The sequence below is a fragment of the Zingiber officinale genome, chromosome 4A (genome assembly GCF_018446385.1).
Source record: "Zingiber officinale cultivar Zhangliang chromosome 4A, Zo_v1.1, whole genome shotgun sequence".
NCBI lineage: Eukaryota > Viridiplantae > Streptophyta > Magnoliopsida > Zingiberales > Zingiberaceae > Zingiber > Zingiber officinale.
In genome coordinates, this window is record NC_055992.1 from 115965875 (window position 1) to 115982513 (window position 16639).

Below are 16639 nucleotides of genomic sequence, written 5' to 3' on the forward strand. Positions count from 1 at the left end.
CTAAGTTAAATATATAGTGCAGTGGTTATAACTTCTATAATGAGCCCTCAATTCAAAATTTATATGAAAAACTATAGACAAAATATAATAATAAAAATGATATACTGAAGAGTAACTCGGTAATTGTAGATCCATTGACATGGAATCAAGATGGAGATGCTCTTTTTGACTCTTGTCGTATATTTAAATTATTCTTATCAAAATTATTTAAGTTTATTTTTTGAAAAATTAAATTTGGTAGGATGAGGTTCGAGTTTTTTTTTTTATTAAACTCAACTAATATTATTTTTATTATTATACGAAAAATGCATTATTTAGGAAAGTGCAATATGTAATAAAATAAATTAATTAATTAATGCAATATTAAATTTTAGGTGAAGGAAATAAATAACTACTGTCACTCGTCCAAAATTGATAATTTTGAAGAGAGGAGCATTTGACGCCGCTTTTTGGTGCCAGTTCTGCCCTGCGCCTGCCTGTTTAAAGCGCCCACTTCCGCCGCGTTCATCCCCCGTCCGCTCTTCCAACCTCACGGACGATCGATCGAAGCGGCGGCCTTCATGAGAGCTTCCGGGATCTCAGGCGCCTCCCCGCCCCTCGCAGCCAGGAGATTTGGGCGCTTAAGGCGCCAGGAGATTTGCCCTGTCCTCGTCAGGTCCAATTTGTTACCTACTCCCCGGTCGTCCTTGACCGTCGGTTCTCAGAGTTCATCTCCAAAAGAGGTACCTTTCTTCCGTTTCTCGATCGAGCATTTTATCAAACGAAAAGTTTGCTCCTTTTAATAAACATACTCCATTGTTGTAGATTCATGGTCTTCCACGACTTTTTGATGCAACAAATGTTTTATTTAATTCTTTTGGGAGCCATAATTTTTAAGAACAATGTTGTCGGACTTCTTTTTGTTTGTTTGTTGACAGTGGACAGAGCATTTGGTTGTAGATGAAAGATTTTTTTTCAGTTTGTATAATATATTGAGTGTAAGGATCGTACTATCTTTAGGTGAAGAAGAATAACATGGATGATCTTTCCAATTGGGATTTGGCATCAAATACAACATCTTTGTCACCGTTGGATGGACGCTATATGCAAAAGGTCAAGGATTTACGCCCATTTTTCAGTGAATATGGACTAATTCGTTACCGGGTTTTGGTTGAGGTTAGCATTCTTGCTCAATAAATTTTGTAATCCCATCCTTTTGTTGCTTCGAAGCTTAATTATGTCCTACTCTAAATTCTAAATTGGATTATCATGACATTAACATACTCTAAAGTGTTTTTGAACTGCAGCAGAATAAACAACTTGTGTGCTTGTTGCATTAGTGAAGGAGGCAGATATTGATTCTTTTGATATTAGCTTGTTGCTAATATTGGTTTTTAGTAATAAGAGTAGTAAGAGTTTATTTGAGTTAGAACAATGTTGTCTACAGATGGGATTATTATGATTTCAAATTTGAAATTTTGTGAGTCGAGCTGTTTTTTATATGTACCAAACACTTTCACTTAGTATGATCATCTTAAAACCCTACTGCTTACTGGATTACTAAGTTTCTTATAAAACATAGGTAGAGAATGCAAACATTCTTATAATTGTCAAATACTTTTTAACAAATATAAGATTTCTATATTAGGAGTTTATGTGCAATTATCAAAATAAATATGCTAGTTCAAGGCACCTTATGGAAAATATATCTGACTCATAGTTATCTTAAATATTACATAATAGTATATTCATTGATTAGAGCAGTGAAATAATAATTGTCTGTTTAAATTTATAGGAATATTCTCTTCATCATCACGGTGCATGACAATGTATATGGTTGAAATTGTAACATGAGCAGATATTAACATAATAATCGTTCTCTCCATTTTGTCATGCTTTAGTTCTAAAATTGTTCTAATTTTGGTAGGTTTTGCACATCCATATCTGTTATTATTGATAATGCTTCCTAGCTCTACTTACAACTCCAATAATAAATTTCCATTGGCTTGATAATCCTGTAAAATCATCTTCTTTGCATAAAAATTCTTGTTTGGTGATGCCTTTAGCTGATCTCATACAATAGTCATCCAATTGGTTCCTTGCAGGTAAAATGGTTGCAAAAGCTTTCTCAAATTCCTGAAATTGTGGAGGTCCCACAGTTTAGTCAGGATGCTCATCTTTTCTTGGAAAAAATTATTGACAATTTTGATATAAATGATGCTGTCGAAGTGAAAAAGATTGAGAAAATAACTAATCATGATGTGAAAGCAGTGGAGTACTATTTGAAGCAGAAATGTAAATCTCATCCCGAGATTGCAAAGGTTAGTCAATTTTTACTTCTAATGTTTTCTGTGTGTCAAATGTTAGTTTAGGATATGAAGTATTATTTTTTTGATTATTCTTGTACACTTCTTCCAGGTGCTCGAGTTTTTTCATTTTGCATGCACGTCTGAGGATATAAACAATTTGGCTCATGCTTTATCACTAAAAGAGGCTCTGAATGATGTTATCTTTCCAGCCATGGTTGATTTGTGTAAAGAAATATGCGCTCTAGCGAAGGAAAATGCACATATTCCTATGTTGTCTCGCACACATGGCCAGGTAGGTACCTCATATTTTCAAGAACATTGTAGTTTCTTGTGTGTTGCCAACATAAGTTGCTTTCAACTTGTAGCTAATTTTTTTTACTTTAATTGCTGATCCACTGTTGGTTCTTGCTGCTCAAAAATTAAATTCCAATTGCTTTGTATAAATCATAGTATAACCAACAATTTAATAATCAAAGATGGTGTAATGTTGAGTAGCTTGATGTTGCAGTGCATGCCACTTAATGCACTATCTAACCAAGAATTTTGTTGATTGTAATCTCTGAATTAGATTTCTTTCTCATCTAGTTTGCGATCATGTAAGTGTCCCTGAAATTTTAAAGTTCATTTTGTCCAAGATGAAGTTTAAAAAATTAAAACTATTTATATTCAACCAAACATCTATCCTAGAGAAGCACATATAAGTTTCATGCTTCATATAAATACTGTTTATCCTTGACTATATTTTCCAATTATTCATCTGTTTCGCTTATTTATTAACTTCTATTTGTTCTTCTTGTTGCTAGTTGTTGTGCTTTGAAATGTTCATGCTATATTATGACTAGGTTCATAGTCTTGTCCCACCAAGTATCATGAAATCTGAGCTGTTCATAATACATTCCTCTTTTCTTACAGCTAGAAAGGAATTTTCTAAACAATTTTGATATTGCTAGATAATCCAGTTGATACTGCCCAAGTTAAATGATTTAATTACACTGCAATAGATTGCAACTTTTTTTTGCCTATTTTAGCCAGCATCACCTACGACTTTGGGAAAGGAAATGGCGAATTTTGCAGTCAGACTTGGTGAGAGAGGAAAGACTTTCTCTAGAATTCAGATACTTGGAAAGTTTGCTGGTGCAGTTGGAAATTATAATGCTCATAAAGTTGCATATCCCAATATCAACTGGAGAGACATCGCTGCAGAGTTTGTACCATCTCTGGGAGTAGATTTTAATGCATATGTAACACAGGTATTTCTTTTGTTTGAACGAGTATACTGTCATCCACTGCTAAGGATCATGTTGTCAACTTGATTCGTGTAAATGATTTCTTCATAGCATCTTATGGCTGGAACTGGATTTATGTTACACAAGTCAACTTTTCATCAAAGAAATCACTGTGCATGCTCTCCATGGTCCAGAAGTGCATTTCAAGTGTTTTTATTATATTATAATTGTGTCTAGGTTAACTTATTCCTACTAATTTTATTGCAAGAGTATACTTTTTATTTTATTAACTGAAGTTGACTTGGATAAGTGTATTTGGCTACAATTTGCTTATAGTTCTGGCGATGCCTTGCGATTTACTTTTCTCTCCCCATGCAGATTGAACCTCACGACTATATCCCAAAGCTTTTCAATAACATCCTTCAATTTAACAATGTCTTAACTGATTTTGACAGAGATATATGGAGCTTTTCATGTAATTGATTTCTTCACCGTCACATATAGCATCTTATGGCTGGAATTGGATTTATGTTCTACAAGTCAACTTTACATCAAAGAATCACTGTGCATGTTCTCAATGGTCCAGAAGTGCATTTCAAGTGTTTTTTATTATCTTTTCTCTCCCCATGCAGATTGAGCCGCACGACTATATCGCAGAGCTTTTCAATAACATACTTCAATTTAACAACATCTTAACTGATTTTGACAGAGATATATGGAGCTACATATCTCTGGGTTACTTCAAACAGGTAACCTGCTTCCGGAGTTCAGATTTTCGACTTTCTTTTTCGTTTATGATGAAATGGATTGATGATGCATATCTCTTGCACTCTTTTCAGATAACAAAGGCCGGTGAGATTGGATCTTCCACCATGCCTCACAAAGTAAATCCTATAGATTTTGAGAATAGTGAGGGTAATCTGTGCTTAGCAAATGCTATTTTATCAGCCTTGAGCATGAAGTTGCCTGTTTCACGGATGCAGGTACCATCTATAAAATTCCTTCTATAGCATCCAAGATGCATACTTATGGCTAAACTTTGATCTTTTAGTAAGATCCAAGCATTTACATGAACGTAGGTGTATCATTCAGTTATAATGGCTGTGGACGTGATTCTCATGCTCTGCTTACTCTTTGCTACGTGTTGTGCTTGACAGAGAGACCTGACTGATTCAACTGTGTTGAGGAACCTAGGTGTTGGATTAGGGTACTCGCTTGTAGCTTATAAAAGTGCACTACAGGGAATCAAAAAGCTCCAGGTATGTAACTTGTGAATCATTACCTTTCACTAGCAAGAGATTCTCGGTGTGGAATCACTACAAGCATCACAAAAAGCTTTCGCCCTGAACCATATTACCTTGCAGAATCTTTTGAAATTTAATTAGATTGTTCTGAATCAAAAATGGTGGTTTTGCAGGTCAATGAATCTCGTCTGATTGAAGACTTGGAGCAGACTTGGGAGGTCCTTGCTGAGCCGATACAAACAGTAAGACATCAAAAATTTATCCTGTAGTTGACAATCTTGACCATATTTGTTGATGCACATTCTGACCCGCTATGTGGCTGTTTTACGATGTTAATCGAAGTCATTATAACAAAGACTTGATTTTCAGTTTGGAAGATTTTACCAACTAGTTCTTTGGCAGCATTACTATGTCCTGACCATAAAACACTTGGAACTTGATATCTTCTACATATCTCTCGCCATTACCTTATTATAACAAAATTCCACTTCTATGAGTGCCACTATGATGTTTAAATCAACCAGAGAGATTCCGAGTAAAAAGAATGTAGACTATCGTCAACATTGATTAAATTTTTTTTTCTGTTATAGTTACTTATATTTTTTTTGATGTGCTCAAGCTCCTCTTAATCTTATTGGAGAAAACCAAGCTGATGTGTTGTGTAACTATTTTCACACCGTTAGGTGATGCGAAGGCATGCTGTTCCCGAGGCATACGAGAAGCTGAAGGAACTGACCAGAGGAAGAGAAGTCTCGAAGCAAAGCATCAGAGAGTTCACAGAAACCTTGGATTTGCCTGAGGAAGCAAAAGCAATTCTCTTGAACTTGACTCCTAACTCCTACATTGGAGAAGCTGAAGAATTGGCAAAATCTGTGGATGAAGCTGTGGATCTAGTTAATGGATTTAAACTCCATTGAGATTTGCGACTTCTCATATGCAAACTGGTTTGTGTTGTCACGCTTGTTCTTCAATAACAAGCAAAAAACATAATTTTTTTAAAGTGAATTTTGAGTACTTGATCATTGAAGCTACCAATAAAATGGTAAATTTTGGATTTCTCACTTGAATCGTTTCCATATGCATTCCCATTTTTTTTGTTTGCTTCATCCTTGACAATTGCCAACTAGCCAACTCTCATGAGGACAATATGATTAAACCTACCTAATTTATGGGTCCCAAATATTTCCTAGCTCTTATACAATTAGCAAGAGTCCCAAAAATTCAATTGCATTCCTAAACTTCAATTCTCTAATTCAATTATTGATCATATAATGCCAATGATAGTGTTGATTCTACAACTTCAATCCATTTACCAAATGATTCTGTTTTGATACACCAAATCCAAATAATAAATTATTAGATCGCCTAATATTTTTCACATGAAGAATACTTATGATTAAGGATGAACACCTTTTCATTGATGGGGTCATCCTTGCTCCCACCTTTTGTCCTAACTTTATTTTACTAGCCAAATCAATCCAACCAATTCGATTTCGTCGACCTAGTCCTACTCGATATTCGGCTAGCAACCTCGATACGATAGTTGTTCGAATGGTACTAAATTCGATTCAAACTCAATAGAGTTAACCAATCAACCATTTCATGCAAACCTATTAGACTGATTGGGTCTTTGAAGTATGCATAAATTATGCTCTAGATTTACCAATCGATTCGATTCAAACTCAACAGAGTTAACAGATCAATCATTCCAAGCAAACCTATTATTCAATCAAACACTCATTATGAACACGAAACATCAGGAAAAAAACACTCGTTTTAAATTACACTCATCATTCTGCTCACGAAAAAATTATCTTTGAGCAAAATCTGATGAAGAACAGCAGAAGCAGTCTGTAGTTTGTACCATAATCTGCTTGTTTCTGCTGAAACGATGACCAATTCACATACGTCTCCTGCCCCAACACATTCATAGCACATGGATTCAGCCAGACCAATTAATCAAATCATTTCTCAGGTTTTGTCCTATTGAATTTGTGGGGGCGCCCGAAACCACTGCCTGATTGCCCTCCAATTCCCACTTGTGGCCTTTGGGTGGAAGGATCCGTCTTTATAGCAACCTTCCTTCCACCTGTCTTCTTCGCTGCCTGGCTGCCTTCGGTGCAAGGATTTCATCACGCTCGAGCAATGGCAGGGAAGGTCTGCAATTCTTCATGATGTGGAGTTTTATAATTTCTTTTTGCTGTTTCTTTCATAAGGAACTATAAACATTCTCTGTTTTTTTTTTTCTTTTCTTTTGAATGATCTCTTAATATGTAGAACACTACGTTGATTTTGAAAGTTGATCTGGAATGCTGCCGCTGCGACAAGAAGATAAGGAAGATTTTGTGCAGGCTTCAAGGTAAACGTGATTTGAAAGGAGATGGCTGTTGCATGAAATTTGTGCTGATTGTTTTGTGTTGATCGGTTTAGATGAAGTGCACATCACGGCGATCGCCTTCGACGAGAAGAGCGGGACGGTGACGGTCTCCGGCGTGTTTGACGCCGAGAGGGTCTCGAGGAAGCTCAAGTGCAGGGCCAGGAAAGTGATCAAGAACATTGAGGAGAAGAAACCAGAGGAGAAGAAGAAACCAGAGGAGAAGAAACCAGAGGAGAAGAAGAAAGAAGAGAAGAAACCAGAAGAGAATAAGAAAGAAGAGAAGAAACCAGAGGAGAAGAAGAAAGAAGAGAAGAAACCAGAGGAGAAGAAGGAGGAGAAGAAGAAAGAGGAGAAAAAGGAAGAGAAGAAGGAGGAGAAAAAGGAAGAGAAGAAGGAGGAGAAGAAGAAAGAAGAGAAAAAAGAGGAGAAGAAGGAAGAGAAGAAGGAGGAGAAGAAGAAAGAGGAGAAGAAGGAAGAGAAGAAGGAGGAGAAGAAAGAAGAGAAGAAGGAAGAGAAGAAAGAGGCCGCGGCGGCGCTAGCAGAGAGAATTAAGTTTGATCCGGTGATGATGACGCCGTACCCGTACTTCTGGACGGCGCCGGGGCCGATGTGCTGCCACCGGCCGTACCTGGAGAGCTACCACGGCGGGTGCAGGTGCTGCTCCTGCGGAAGGATGACGGAGGCGGAGCCGCCGGCGATGGCCTACCCGCCGGCGCCGGTTCCCTGCTACTACCCTGTGACTTACCAGCAGCTGTGCCAATTCTCCTGTGAAGACGACCCTGCAACTTCTTGCTCCATCATGTAATGTAATCACTCATATCACCCCCAATATTTATTTTATTTATTTTTTCTGCCTTTTTTATATATATAATTGTTGGAGCATGTAAGAATGTCAGAGACAAGTTGTGACGTGAGATAAATTTGAGGGTGATGGAGGTGGTATGTGTAAAAAGTAAATGTATTTAAGTAAGAAATTAATAAGTTTGAGTTAAAAAGTGAGAAAAGAGAGAAATATATTTTTAATTTGATATTGAAATGCTTGAATTAGTGAGTGATTGCTATGAATTAGTGAGGTATTGGGTCATTTTCTTGTTGATGTTGGTGGTCAGTGGTTGACAGATGTGATGCATTCGCGATAGTGAGAATTAGGGGCTTAATTAAAATAAGACAAGAAAGTGGGAGAAATTAAAGTATTAAAAATAAAATTAGTAGCAAGGTAGTTTATTTTGACCTCAATTAGAGCGAGTTCTGTTCCTCTCTCTCAAGGTAGATGATCATGATATTCTTGTGATGTGTAATATATCCTTAAAATATGATCTAATTCATCTGATCGATGAAAGAATATGGGGACATAAAAATTTTGAGACAGAGAATCTGATCTCAATTAGAGTGTGATTGGATTTATCCGATGTACCATAATTTAAGCAAATGCGTTAAAATTTTATTAATTCATTTGGGTCAAGCAAACAGGTCATAGCGGGCTCTAGTTGGTCCACGGAGTAAAAAAGGAAAAAAGATCTTTATCTATTAGAACATCCACATCACTATCCTATATAAAGATTTTACCTTAAATTTTGGATAGAATAGTTAAAAAATCTTTGCATCAGGTACCCTATCCATTACCTAAATTTAGATTTGATGAATAGTGATTCTCTAAATTTAGGGAATGAAACCTCTACCCTAAAAATAAAATAATATTTTTTTTTAAAATCTATCTCCGTCCCCTCGTTCCATAAATATAATAATAAAAAAAAGAGAAGAAAGAGAAGAAAATAATAAAAAAAATAAAGGATGATGAAAATTTTAGGATAGTTGATGTAGTGTGTAGTAAAAAGTGATTGTCTAAATTTAATAAAGTAAATTATTTATCTTAAATTTTAGATATAGTAATAAGGAAATTGGATACTCTAAACAATGATATATGTTGATCCGGCGGTAAGAATGAGAGACTCACTTCCTGAAGGGTCCCAACCTGAGGACAAATGGAGGGCTGACTAAGCGGGTAAGGGTCGCGTCGGGCAGTTGAGCGGGTCCAAGCGGAGCCAGATATAGCCCAGCCATCGGCTTGGGTTTCCGACGCCAAGGCGGGTGTCTGCCCGGCTGGAACCGAAGGGCCGAGCGGGTGTCTGCCCGGCTGGAACCGAAGGGTCGAGCGGGTGGTCCGCTCGGCCAGGATAAGGGCAAGGATACAAAGGTTAGCCGAACGGCCTATTTGTTCGGCTCGGGATATGGGATGTCAGCAAAGGCATGTCTAATGATTATGCCGTACACAATATTTCACGATAGAGGATCTTGCCGTCACATCATGGAGAGGTTGATACAGTAGCGGTATGGCCTTATGGATGCCCTTCTGACAGACCCATACCTGGGCATGGTCAAAAGCAGGTGATTGCTTTGATTAGCGTGCCCAGGCTCCTTCGAGAGGTCTATATAAGGTCTCCATTTCTTCACCGGAGGTAGACGGGTCTTCTGTTTCTAAGCCACCTCTTTGTTATTCCTCGACTGACTTGAGCGTCGGAGGGTCGTCGCCGGGACACCCCTCCCGGCTCGGTTTTGTTGCAGGTTCGCCGGAGCACTCGAGGATCTAGCAGGGAGCGCCACATCCCCAGCGTTCGTTGACCCCTGATTCGGACAGGATCAATTTGGCGCCGTCTGTGGGAACGCACCTGCATCTGAGCAGAGGCAATGGACGAGGCTGGAAGAATACATACCGTGGCACTCTCACAAGAAGAGTTGGACGCTCTGGTCGAGATAAGGGCCGCCAAACTTGTGGAGCAAAAACAGAAAGCAGCAGTCGAACGACCGGAGCAACAAGCAACGTCTGCGTCTGGTGGCCGAGCGGAAGCACCTCCAACCACTGTCGCATTCCATCGAGCCTTATTTCGTACCCCTGAAGCCGTACCAGCTCGAAGGGATAGAGGATCTTCTTCAGACGAGATGCCTAGGCGAGATGACAGAAAGGGGAAAGCTCCCCGAGCGGACTCATCTCCCGAGCGGATCAATCGCCAATTTTCGGAGGCTATTCTGCGAGACCCTCTGCCCAAGCACTACGTGCCTCCGACGATCGGCGAGTACAATGGAACAACTGACCCAGATGATCATCTGGGTAAGTTTGATAACATAGCCACGCTCCATCAATACACCGATGGAGAAAAGTACCGAGTCTTTCTTACCACTCTCTCGGGATCGGCTCAACGGTGGTTTCGGAGGCTGCCGGATGGATCCATCACAAGCTTCAAGGACTTCCGAATGGCCTTCCTCCACCACTTCGCCAGCAGTCGGCGTTATCAAAAAACAAGCGTAAGTCTGTTCGCCATCAAGCAAGAGGCCCGGGAATCGCTTCGAGCTTACATCCAGCGATTCAACCAAGTGGCGATAGACATTCCAACGGCCACTTCGGAAACCATGATGAATGCCTTCACACAAGGCCTAGTGGATGGAGATTTCTTCCGATCGCTCATCCGAAAGCCGCCCCGGGATTATGATCACATGCTACATCGGGCCAACGAGTACATCAACGTGGAAGAAGCGCAAGCCGCCCGGAAAAAGGAAACTCCAACCGAGCGGGCACCTATTCAGGCCGAACGGAAACAGCACGCCGCTCATCAACCGCCGAGGGGACCAAGGGTCGAAGCAATCCGCTCCCCTCGTGTAAGGTCCCAAGTACAAGAAGTAGCTGCGGCTCGAAGCAAGCCAAAGAAGAAATGGACCCCTATGTTTTGCTCCTTCCACCGGACGGATACGCACAACACCAGGGATTGTCGAAGTCTTCCCTTCGTGGCTAATCCCGTTCCCAGGAAGGCCGAACGACGGTCTCCTTCCATCGACAGGAGGCAAAGGACCCATGAAGCCGACCGGACCCGCACCGAGAGGCGACATCAACAGACGCCCGATCGGCATCGATCTCCAAGGCAGGAGAATCGCCGAGCGTCAAGAGAACGATCCCGTCCGCTCGGGAAGAGGAAAATAGAAGCAATACTTCCCGAGGCGAGATCAACGTTATTGCTGGTGGGCCGACCGGAGGAGACTCCAACCGAGCCAGAAAGGCGGGCGTCCGGCAGCTACAGATCCACGCAGTCGGTTGTAGCCAAGAGCGGGCAAGTGGACCGGAAATCACTTTCGGGCCCGGAGACTTAGAAGGAGTAGAAGTGCCCCACGACGACGCTCTGCTCATTAAAGCGGTAATAGCAAATTACACTATTCACCGCATATTTGTTGACACAGGGAGCTCGGTCAACATTATATTCAAGAAGGCGTTCGATCAGCTGCAAATTGATCGAGCCGAGCTGCTACCCATGACAACGCCGCTCTACGGGTTCACGGGTAACGAAGTACAGCCGGTCGGACAGATCCGGTTGGCTACCTCACTGGGAGAAGAGCCGCTCAGGAGGACCAGGACAATAAACTTCGTGGTGGTCGACTCTCCTTCGTCCTACAACGTCATTTTGGGACGACCGGCGCTCAGCGAATTCCGAGCAGTCGTCTCAACCTTCTATCAAGTTTCCCGTGGAGGACAAAATAGGAGTACATGGAGATCAGCTAGCAGCTCGGTGGTGCTATATAGAGATGATCCGAGCAGAAGCCTGTTCCGCTCGGAAGGCGCCCCGAATCGAGGTACACGCCATAACCGAGAAACCTCCTGCTTTAATTTATGATGAAAAGGAGGAGGTTCAGATCCATCCGACCCGATCGGAGGCCACGACTTTTATCGCCTCTGATCTGGAGGAGGAGCAGAAGGAGGAGCTGATCCAATGCCTCCAACGAAATCATGATGTCTTCGTCTGGTCGACACATGAGTTGCCCGGAGTTTCGCCGAGCATACCGCAGCATGAGTTGCATGTCCGACCGGACGCTCGGCCAGTGAAGCAGAGAAAAAGGGATTTCAATCATCCGGCGGAAGTGAGAAACTGGAGGCCGACCACATACGTGAGGTGCAGTTCCCGAGCTGGCTGGCTAACGTAGTATTAGTCTCCAAGCGGGGCGGCAAGTGGAGAGTCTGCATCGACTTTCGGGACTTAAACAAAGCATGCCCCAAAGATTTTTATCCCCTGCCCCGGATAGATCAGCTGGTGGACTCTACGGCCGGCTGCGAGTTAATATGTATGCTCGACGCCTACCAAGGCTATCATCAAGTGCCGCTCGCCCGTGAAGATCAAGAAAAAGTTAGCTTCGTGACTGCCGACGGCACATATTGCTACAATGTGATGCCGTTCGGATTGAAGAATGCCGGGGCCACCTATCAACGCTTGATGAACAAAGTGTTCAGGGAGCAGATCGGGCGGAATCTGGAAGTCTATGTGGACGACATCCTTATCAAATCAGTCCGAGCGGCCGATCTCTTCAAGGACATGGAAGAAACCTTCCGAACGCTACGCAAATATGGAGTCAGGCTAAATCCCCAGAAGTACCTGTTCGGAGCAAAAGGAGGGCGTTTCTTGGGGTATATAGTGACCGAACGGGGAATTGAAGCAAATCCCAGCAAAGTGAAAGCTCTACAAGACATGCCGCCTCCCAGAAATACAAGGGAACTGCAGTGGTTGACCGGTCGGATAACTGCTTTGTCCAGATTCATCTCCAAAACCGCCGACCGGAGCCTACCATTCTTCAAGATCTTGCGCAAGGCTACTAAGTTCCAGTGGGATGAAGAATGTGACCGAGCGTTCGGAGAATTGAAAACATATCTCAATTCTCTGCCTGTACTTGCCAAGCCGATCGGGGGTGAGTCACTTTATATTTATCTGTCGTCAACTGAGCATGCTGTAGGCTCAGCACTTGTGAGGGCGAGCGGCGAAGAGCAGCCGGTGTATTTTCTGAGCCACATTTTAAAAGATGCTGAATCTCGTTACACCGGGCTCGAGAAGTTGGCCTTTGCTTTGGTTCTAGCCGCTCGGCGCCTTCGACCATATTTCTTGGCTCACACCATCATTGTCCGGACGAACAGCCCACTAGGAAGAGTGCTGTTGAATCCAGAAGCGTCCGGACGGCTCATCAAATGGACGACAGAACTAAGTGAATTTGACATCCAATACCAGCCCCGCTCGGCGATCAAAGCGCAATCCTTGGCTGATTTTGTGACCGAAGTGCAAAAGCCAGAGCCGGAAGCTCTGTGGAGAATATATGTGGATGGGTCTTCCACTCGGCTCGGAAGTGGGATTGGAATATTGTTGCTCTCGCCTCAAGAAGAAAAGATGCACTTATCCGTCCGGCCGGATTACAAAGCTACCAACAATGAAGCAAAGTATGAGGCCCTCATAGCCGGATTACAGGCAGCACGGCATGTGGGAGCCGGTCGGGTGACACTTTATTCAGATTCACAGTTGGCCGCTCAGCAACTGTCTGACACCTTTGAAATCAACAGCGCTCGGCTTAAACTCTACGCTGAGGCCTTTGAAAAACTCAAAGCTAATTTTCGCGAGGTTCTTATTCAGAAGATTCCCCGAACGGAGAACCAGGCAGCCGATGAGTTGGCCAAACTAGCAAGTTCTATAACGCCGGTCATTATCCCGAAGCCAATTGAACAAATATCTTTGGTGGCACATGTTGACCGGATGGAAGGCCTCATGTTTCCGGACGACTGGAGGACATCCATCATGGAGTTTTTGCGCTCGGGCACCACTCCTGCCGATCGGGATGAAGCCTAGCTACTCAGGAGGAGGGCCGGTCGGTTCACACTCATCGGCGATCAGCTCTACAAGAAGGCTTTCTCTCGCCCGCTGTTGAAGTGTGTGAGCTCGGAAGACTCGGCTTACATCCTCCAAGAGGTACATCAAGGATCGTGCGGAGGATATCCGGGCGGACGATCACTAGCCAAGAAGATTTTGTTAGCTGGATACTTTTGGCCGACCTTACAAATGGACGCCGCTCGGACAGTATCTACGTGCCTTTCATGCCAGAAGTATCACAACTTCTCGCACCGACCGGCAGAGGAGATGAAGACATCAGCCGTTTCATGTCCTTTCGATCAATGGGGAATGGATATTGTAGGTCCATTTCCGATGGCGACCGGGCAGAGGAAATTTTTGCTAGTGGCGGTCGATTATTTTTCCAAGTGGGTGGAGGCCGAGCCACTAGCCAGGATCACCGAGCAGATGGTCAAAAAATTCATCTGGCAACACATCATCTGTAGGTTCGGTATCCCTCGCCGATTGGTTTCCGACAATGGGCGGCAATTCACAGGGAAGGTGCTAGAAGATTGGTACAAAAGCTACGGCATCGAGCAACACTTCACGTCCGTGGCTTACCCCCAAAGCAATGGTCAAGCCGAAGTAGCCAACCGGAAAATTCTCCGTATTCTGCGCGCTCTGCTCGACCACGTGGGAGGAAGTTGGCCGGATGAAGTGTCGGGCGTTTTATGGGCCATCCGGACGACTCCTAAGGAAGCAACGGGCGTCACACCTTTTCATCTGGTGTACGGCGGCGAAGCAGTCATTCCGGTTGAAGTCGGCGTCGAGTCCGTCCGGGTCCAATTGTACGATGAAGGCAACGCCGATCGGAGGAACATGGAGCTGGATTTGATTGATGAGGAGCGAGCCAAGGCATCCGTTCGGCTGATGGCATACCGTCAACGAATGAAGCAAAACTACAACCGCCGCGTCATTCCCCGATCATTCTAGGTCGGCGACCTTGTCTGGAAGAAAGTCAAACCGGTCGGCGACGTCGGCAAGCTTGAAGCTCCGTGGGCAGGTCCCTTCAAAGTCATCGAAAAGCTCCGCTCGGGTGCGTATTATTTGGAGGATGAGGACGGTCGGCAGTTAGATATGCCGTGGAGCGCGAACCACCTCCAGCCTTACCGGGCGGGGTGAAAGGTGTGCCAAAGTAAATCATCCTGTGTACTTTTTTCGACTGAATACTTGAAATGCATAAATGAAAAATCAAGAGAACAAATATAAGGCATCATCAACGAGGAACGAAAGCCCCGCGCCGTTCGGCCGGAGGTAAATGGGTCGAGCCAAGCGCTCGAGGATCGAAGACCCAGTACCTTCCGGACGGAGGTAAATTATCCGAGCCAAAATGTTCGACGAAGCAGACCCTGAGCCGTTCGGCCAGGAGTACGTTCTCCAAGCTGGGTGAAAGGGGCATATGGATTATCCGAGCCAAGAGCCCGGATAGCGAAGGCCTCCCAGCGGATTGGATTCGCAAGCAAATGACCCGTGCTGTTCGGCCGGGCACAAAGACTGTTCAAGCGCGAGATAAGTTATGAAGGCCAAGGTCGCTCGACCTGGTAAGGAGTTAGCCTTGAAGGCCGTCTAGCCCAGACGTTAAACCGTAGAACCGCGCCGACCGGCTATAAATAACCGCGCCGACGAGCTCCGTCGTTAAAGATCGAGAGACGAGCCGGCGTCTATAAACTCTCCGAGCGGAGTACCGTCTAGCCCAGACGTTAAATCAGAGCCGCCGACCGCTATAAATAACCGACGAGCCCGCCGTTAAAGATCGAGATGAGCCGGCCTATAAACTCTCCGAGCGGAGTACCGTCTAGCCCAGACGTTAAACCGAGCCGCGCCGACCGGCTATAAATAATCGCACCGACGAGCCCGTCGTTAAAGATCGAGACGAGCCGGCTATAAACTCTCCGAGCGGAGTACCGTTTAGCCCAGACGTTAAACCGTAGAGCCGCTAACGAGCTCCGTCGTTAAAGATCGAGAGACGAGCCGGCGTCTATAAACTCTCCGAGCGGAGTACCGTCTAGCCCAGACGTTAAACCGTAGAGCCGCGCCGACCGACTATAAATAACCGCGCCGACGAGCTCCGTCGTTAAAGATCGAGAGACGCGCCTATAAACTCTCCGAGCGGAAGACCGTCCAGCTCGAGAGCAGAGCCGACCGGCTATAAATAACCGCTACCGACGAGCTCCGTTAAAGATCGAGAGACGAGGCGGTATATAAACTCTCCGAGCGGAGTACCGTCTAGCCCAGACGTTAAAGATCGAGAGCCGCCGACCGGCTATAAATAACCGCCGACGAGCTCCGTGGTTAAAGATCGAGAGACGAGCGCCTATAAACTCTCCGAGCGGAGTACCGTCTAGCCCAGACGTTAAACCGAGAGCCGCGCCGACCGGCTATAATAACCGACGAGCTCCGTTAAAGATCGAGAGCCGGCGTCTATAAACTCTCCGAGCGGAGTACCGTCTAGCCGACGAGAGCCGCGCCGACCGGCTATAAATAACCCCGCCGCGATCTCGTTAAAGATCGAGAGACGAGCCGGCCTATAAACTCTCCGAGCGAGTCTAGCCAGACGTTAAACCAGAGCCGCTACCGACCGGCTATAATAACGACGAGCTCAGCGTTAAAGATCGAGAGACGAGCCGGCTTCTATAACCCGAGCGGAGTACCGTCTAGCCCAGACGTTAAACCGGATAAAAACCGAGCGAATAACCGACGAGCTCCGTCGTTAAAGATCGAGAGACGAGGCCTATAAACTCTCCGAGCGGAGTACCGTCTAGCCCAGACGTTAAATCAGAGCCGCCGACCGGCTATAAATAACCGCGCCGACGAGCTCCGTTAA

At 44.2% G+C, this 16639-nt stretch overlaps 2 protein-coding genes across 2 annotated transcripts; both read left to right on the top strand.

The window, feature by feature from the left end:
• The first annotated feature begins 419 nt into the window (after positions 1 to 419).
• Positions 420 to 5814, top strand: LOC121970700 (adenylosuccinate lyase-like). Its single transcript, XM_042521582.1, has 10 exons — positions 420 to 722; positions 1000 to 1155; positions 2085 to 2300; positions 2398 to 2580; positions 3317 to 3538; positions 4147 to 4263; positions 4354 to 4497; positions 4672 to 4773; positions 4932 to 5000; positions 5442 to 5814. The coding sequence occupies exons 1-10, from the start codon at positions 561 to 563 to the stop codon at positions 5673 to 5675; spliced, it is 1605 nt and encodes a 534-aa protein (XP_042377516.1). The 5' UTR covers positions 420 to 560; the 3' UTR covers positions 5676 to 5814.
• Positions 5815 to 6754: 940 nt separating this feature from the next.
• On the top strand, positions 6755 to 7940 carry LOC121972667 (protein PYRICULARIA ORYZAE RESISTANCE 21-like). Its single transcript, XM_042524315.1, has 4 exons — positions 6755 to 6915; positions 7036 to 7117; positions 7189 to 7452; positions 7678 to 7940. Exons 1-4 carry the CDS (start codon positions 6904 to 6906, stop codon positions 7938 to 7940), a joined length of 621 nt encoding a protein of 206 aa, XP_042380249.1. The 5' UTR covers positions 6755 to 6903.
• The last annotated feature ends 8699 nt before the right edge of the window (positions 7941 to 16639 follow it).

Excerpts from the sequence above, each read along its gene's own strand:
- LOC121972667 (XM_042524315.1), top strand. Across the intron at positions 7,118-7,188 it reads GATTTTGTGCAGGCTTCAAG|ATGAAGTGCACATCACGGCG; the intron begins GTAAACGTGATT and ends TGATCGGTTTAG. Across the intron at positions 7,453-7,677 it reads GAAGAAAGAAGAGAAGAAAC|AGAGAATTAAGTTTGATCCG; the intron begins CAGAGGAGAAGA and ends CGGCGCTAGCAG.
- LOC121970700 (XM_042521582.1), top strand. The coding sequence starts at position 561 with ATGAGAGCTTCCGGGATCTCAGGCGCCTCCCCGCCCCTCGCAGCCAGG. Across the intron at positions 723-999 it reads AGAGTTCATCTCCAAAAGAG|GTGAAGAAGAATAACATGGA; the intron begins GTACCTTTCTTC and ends TACTATCTTTAG. Across the intron at positions 2,581-3,316 it reads TGTCTCGCACACATGGCCAG|CCAGCATCACCTACGACTTT; the intron begins GTAGGTACCTCA and ends TGCCTATTTTAG.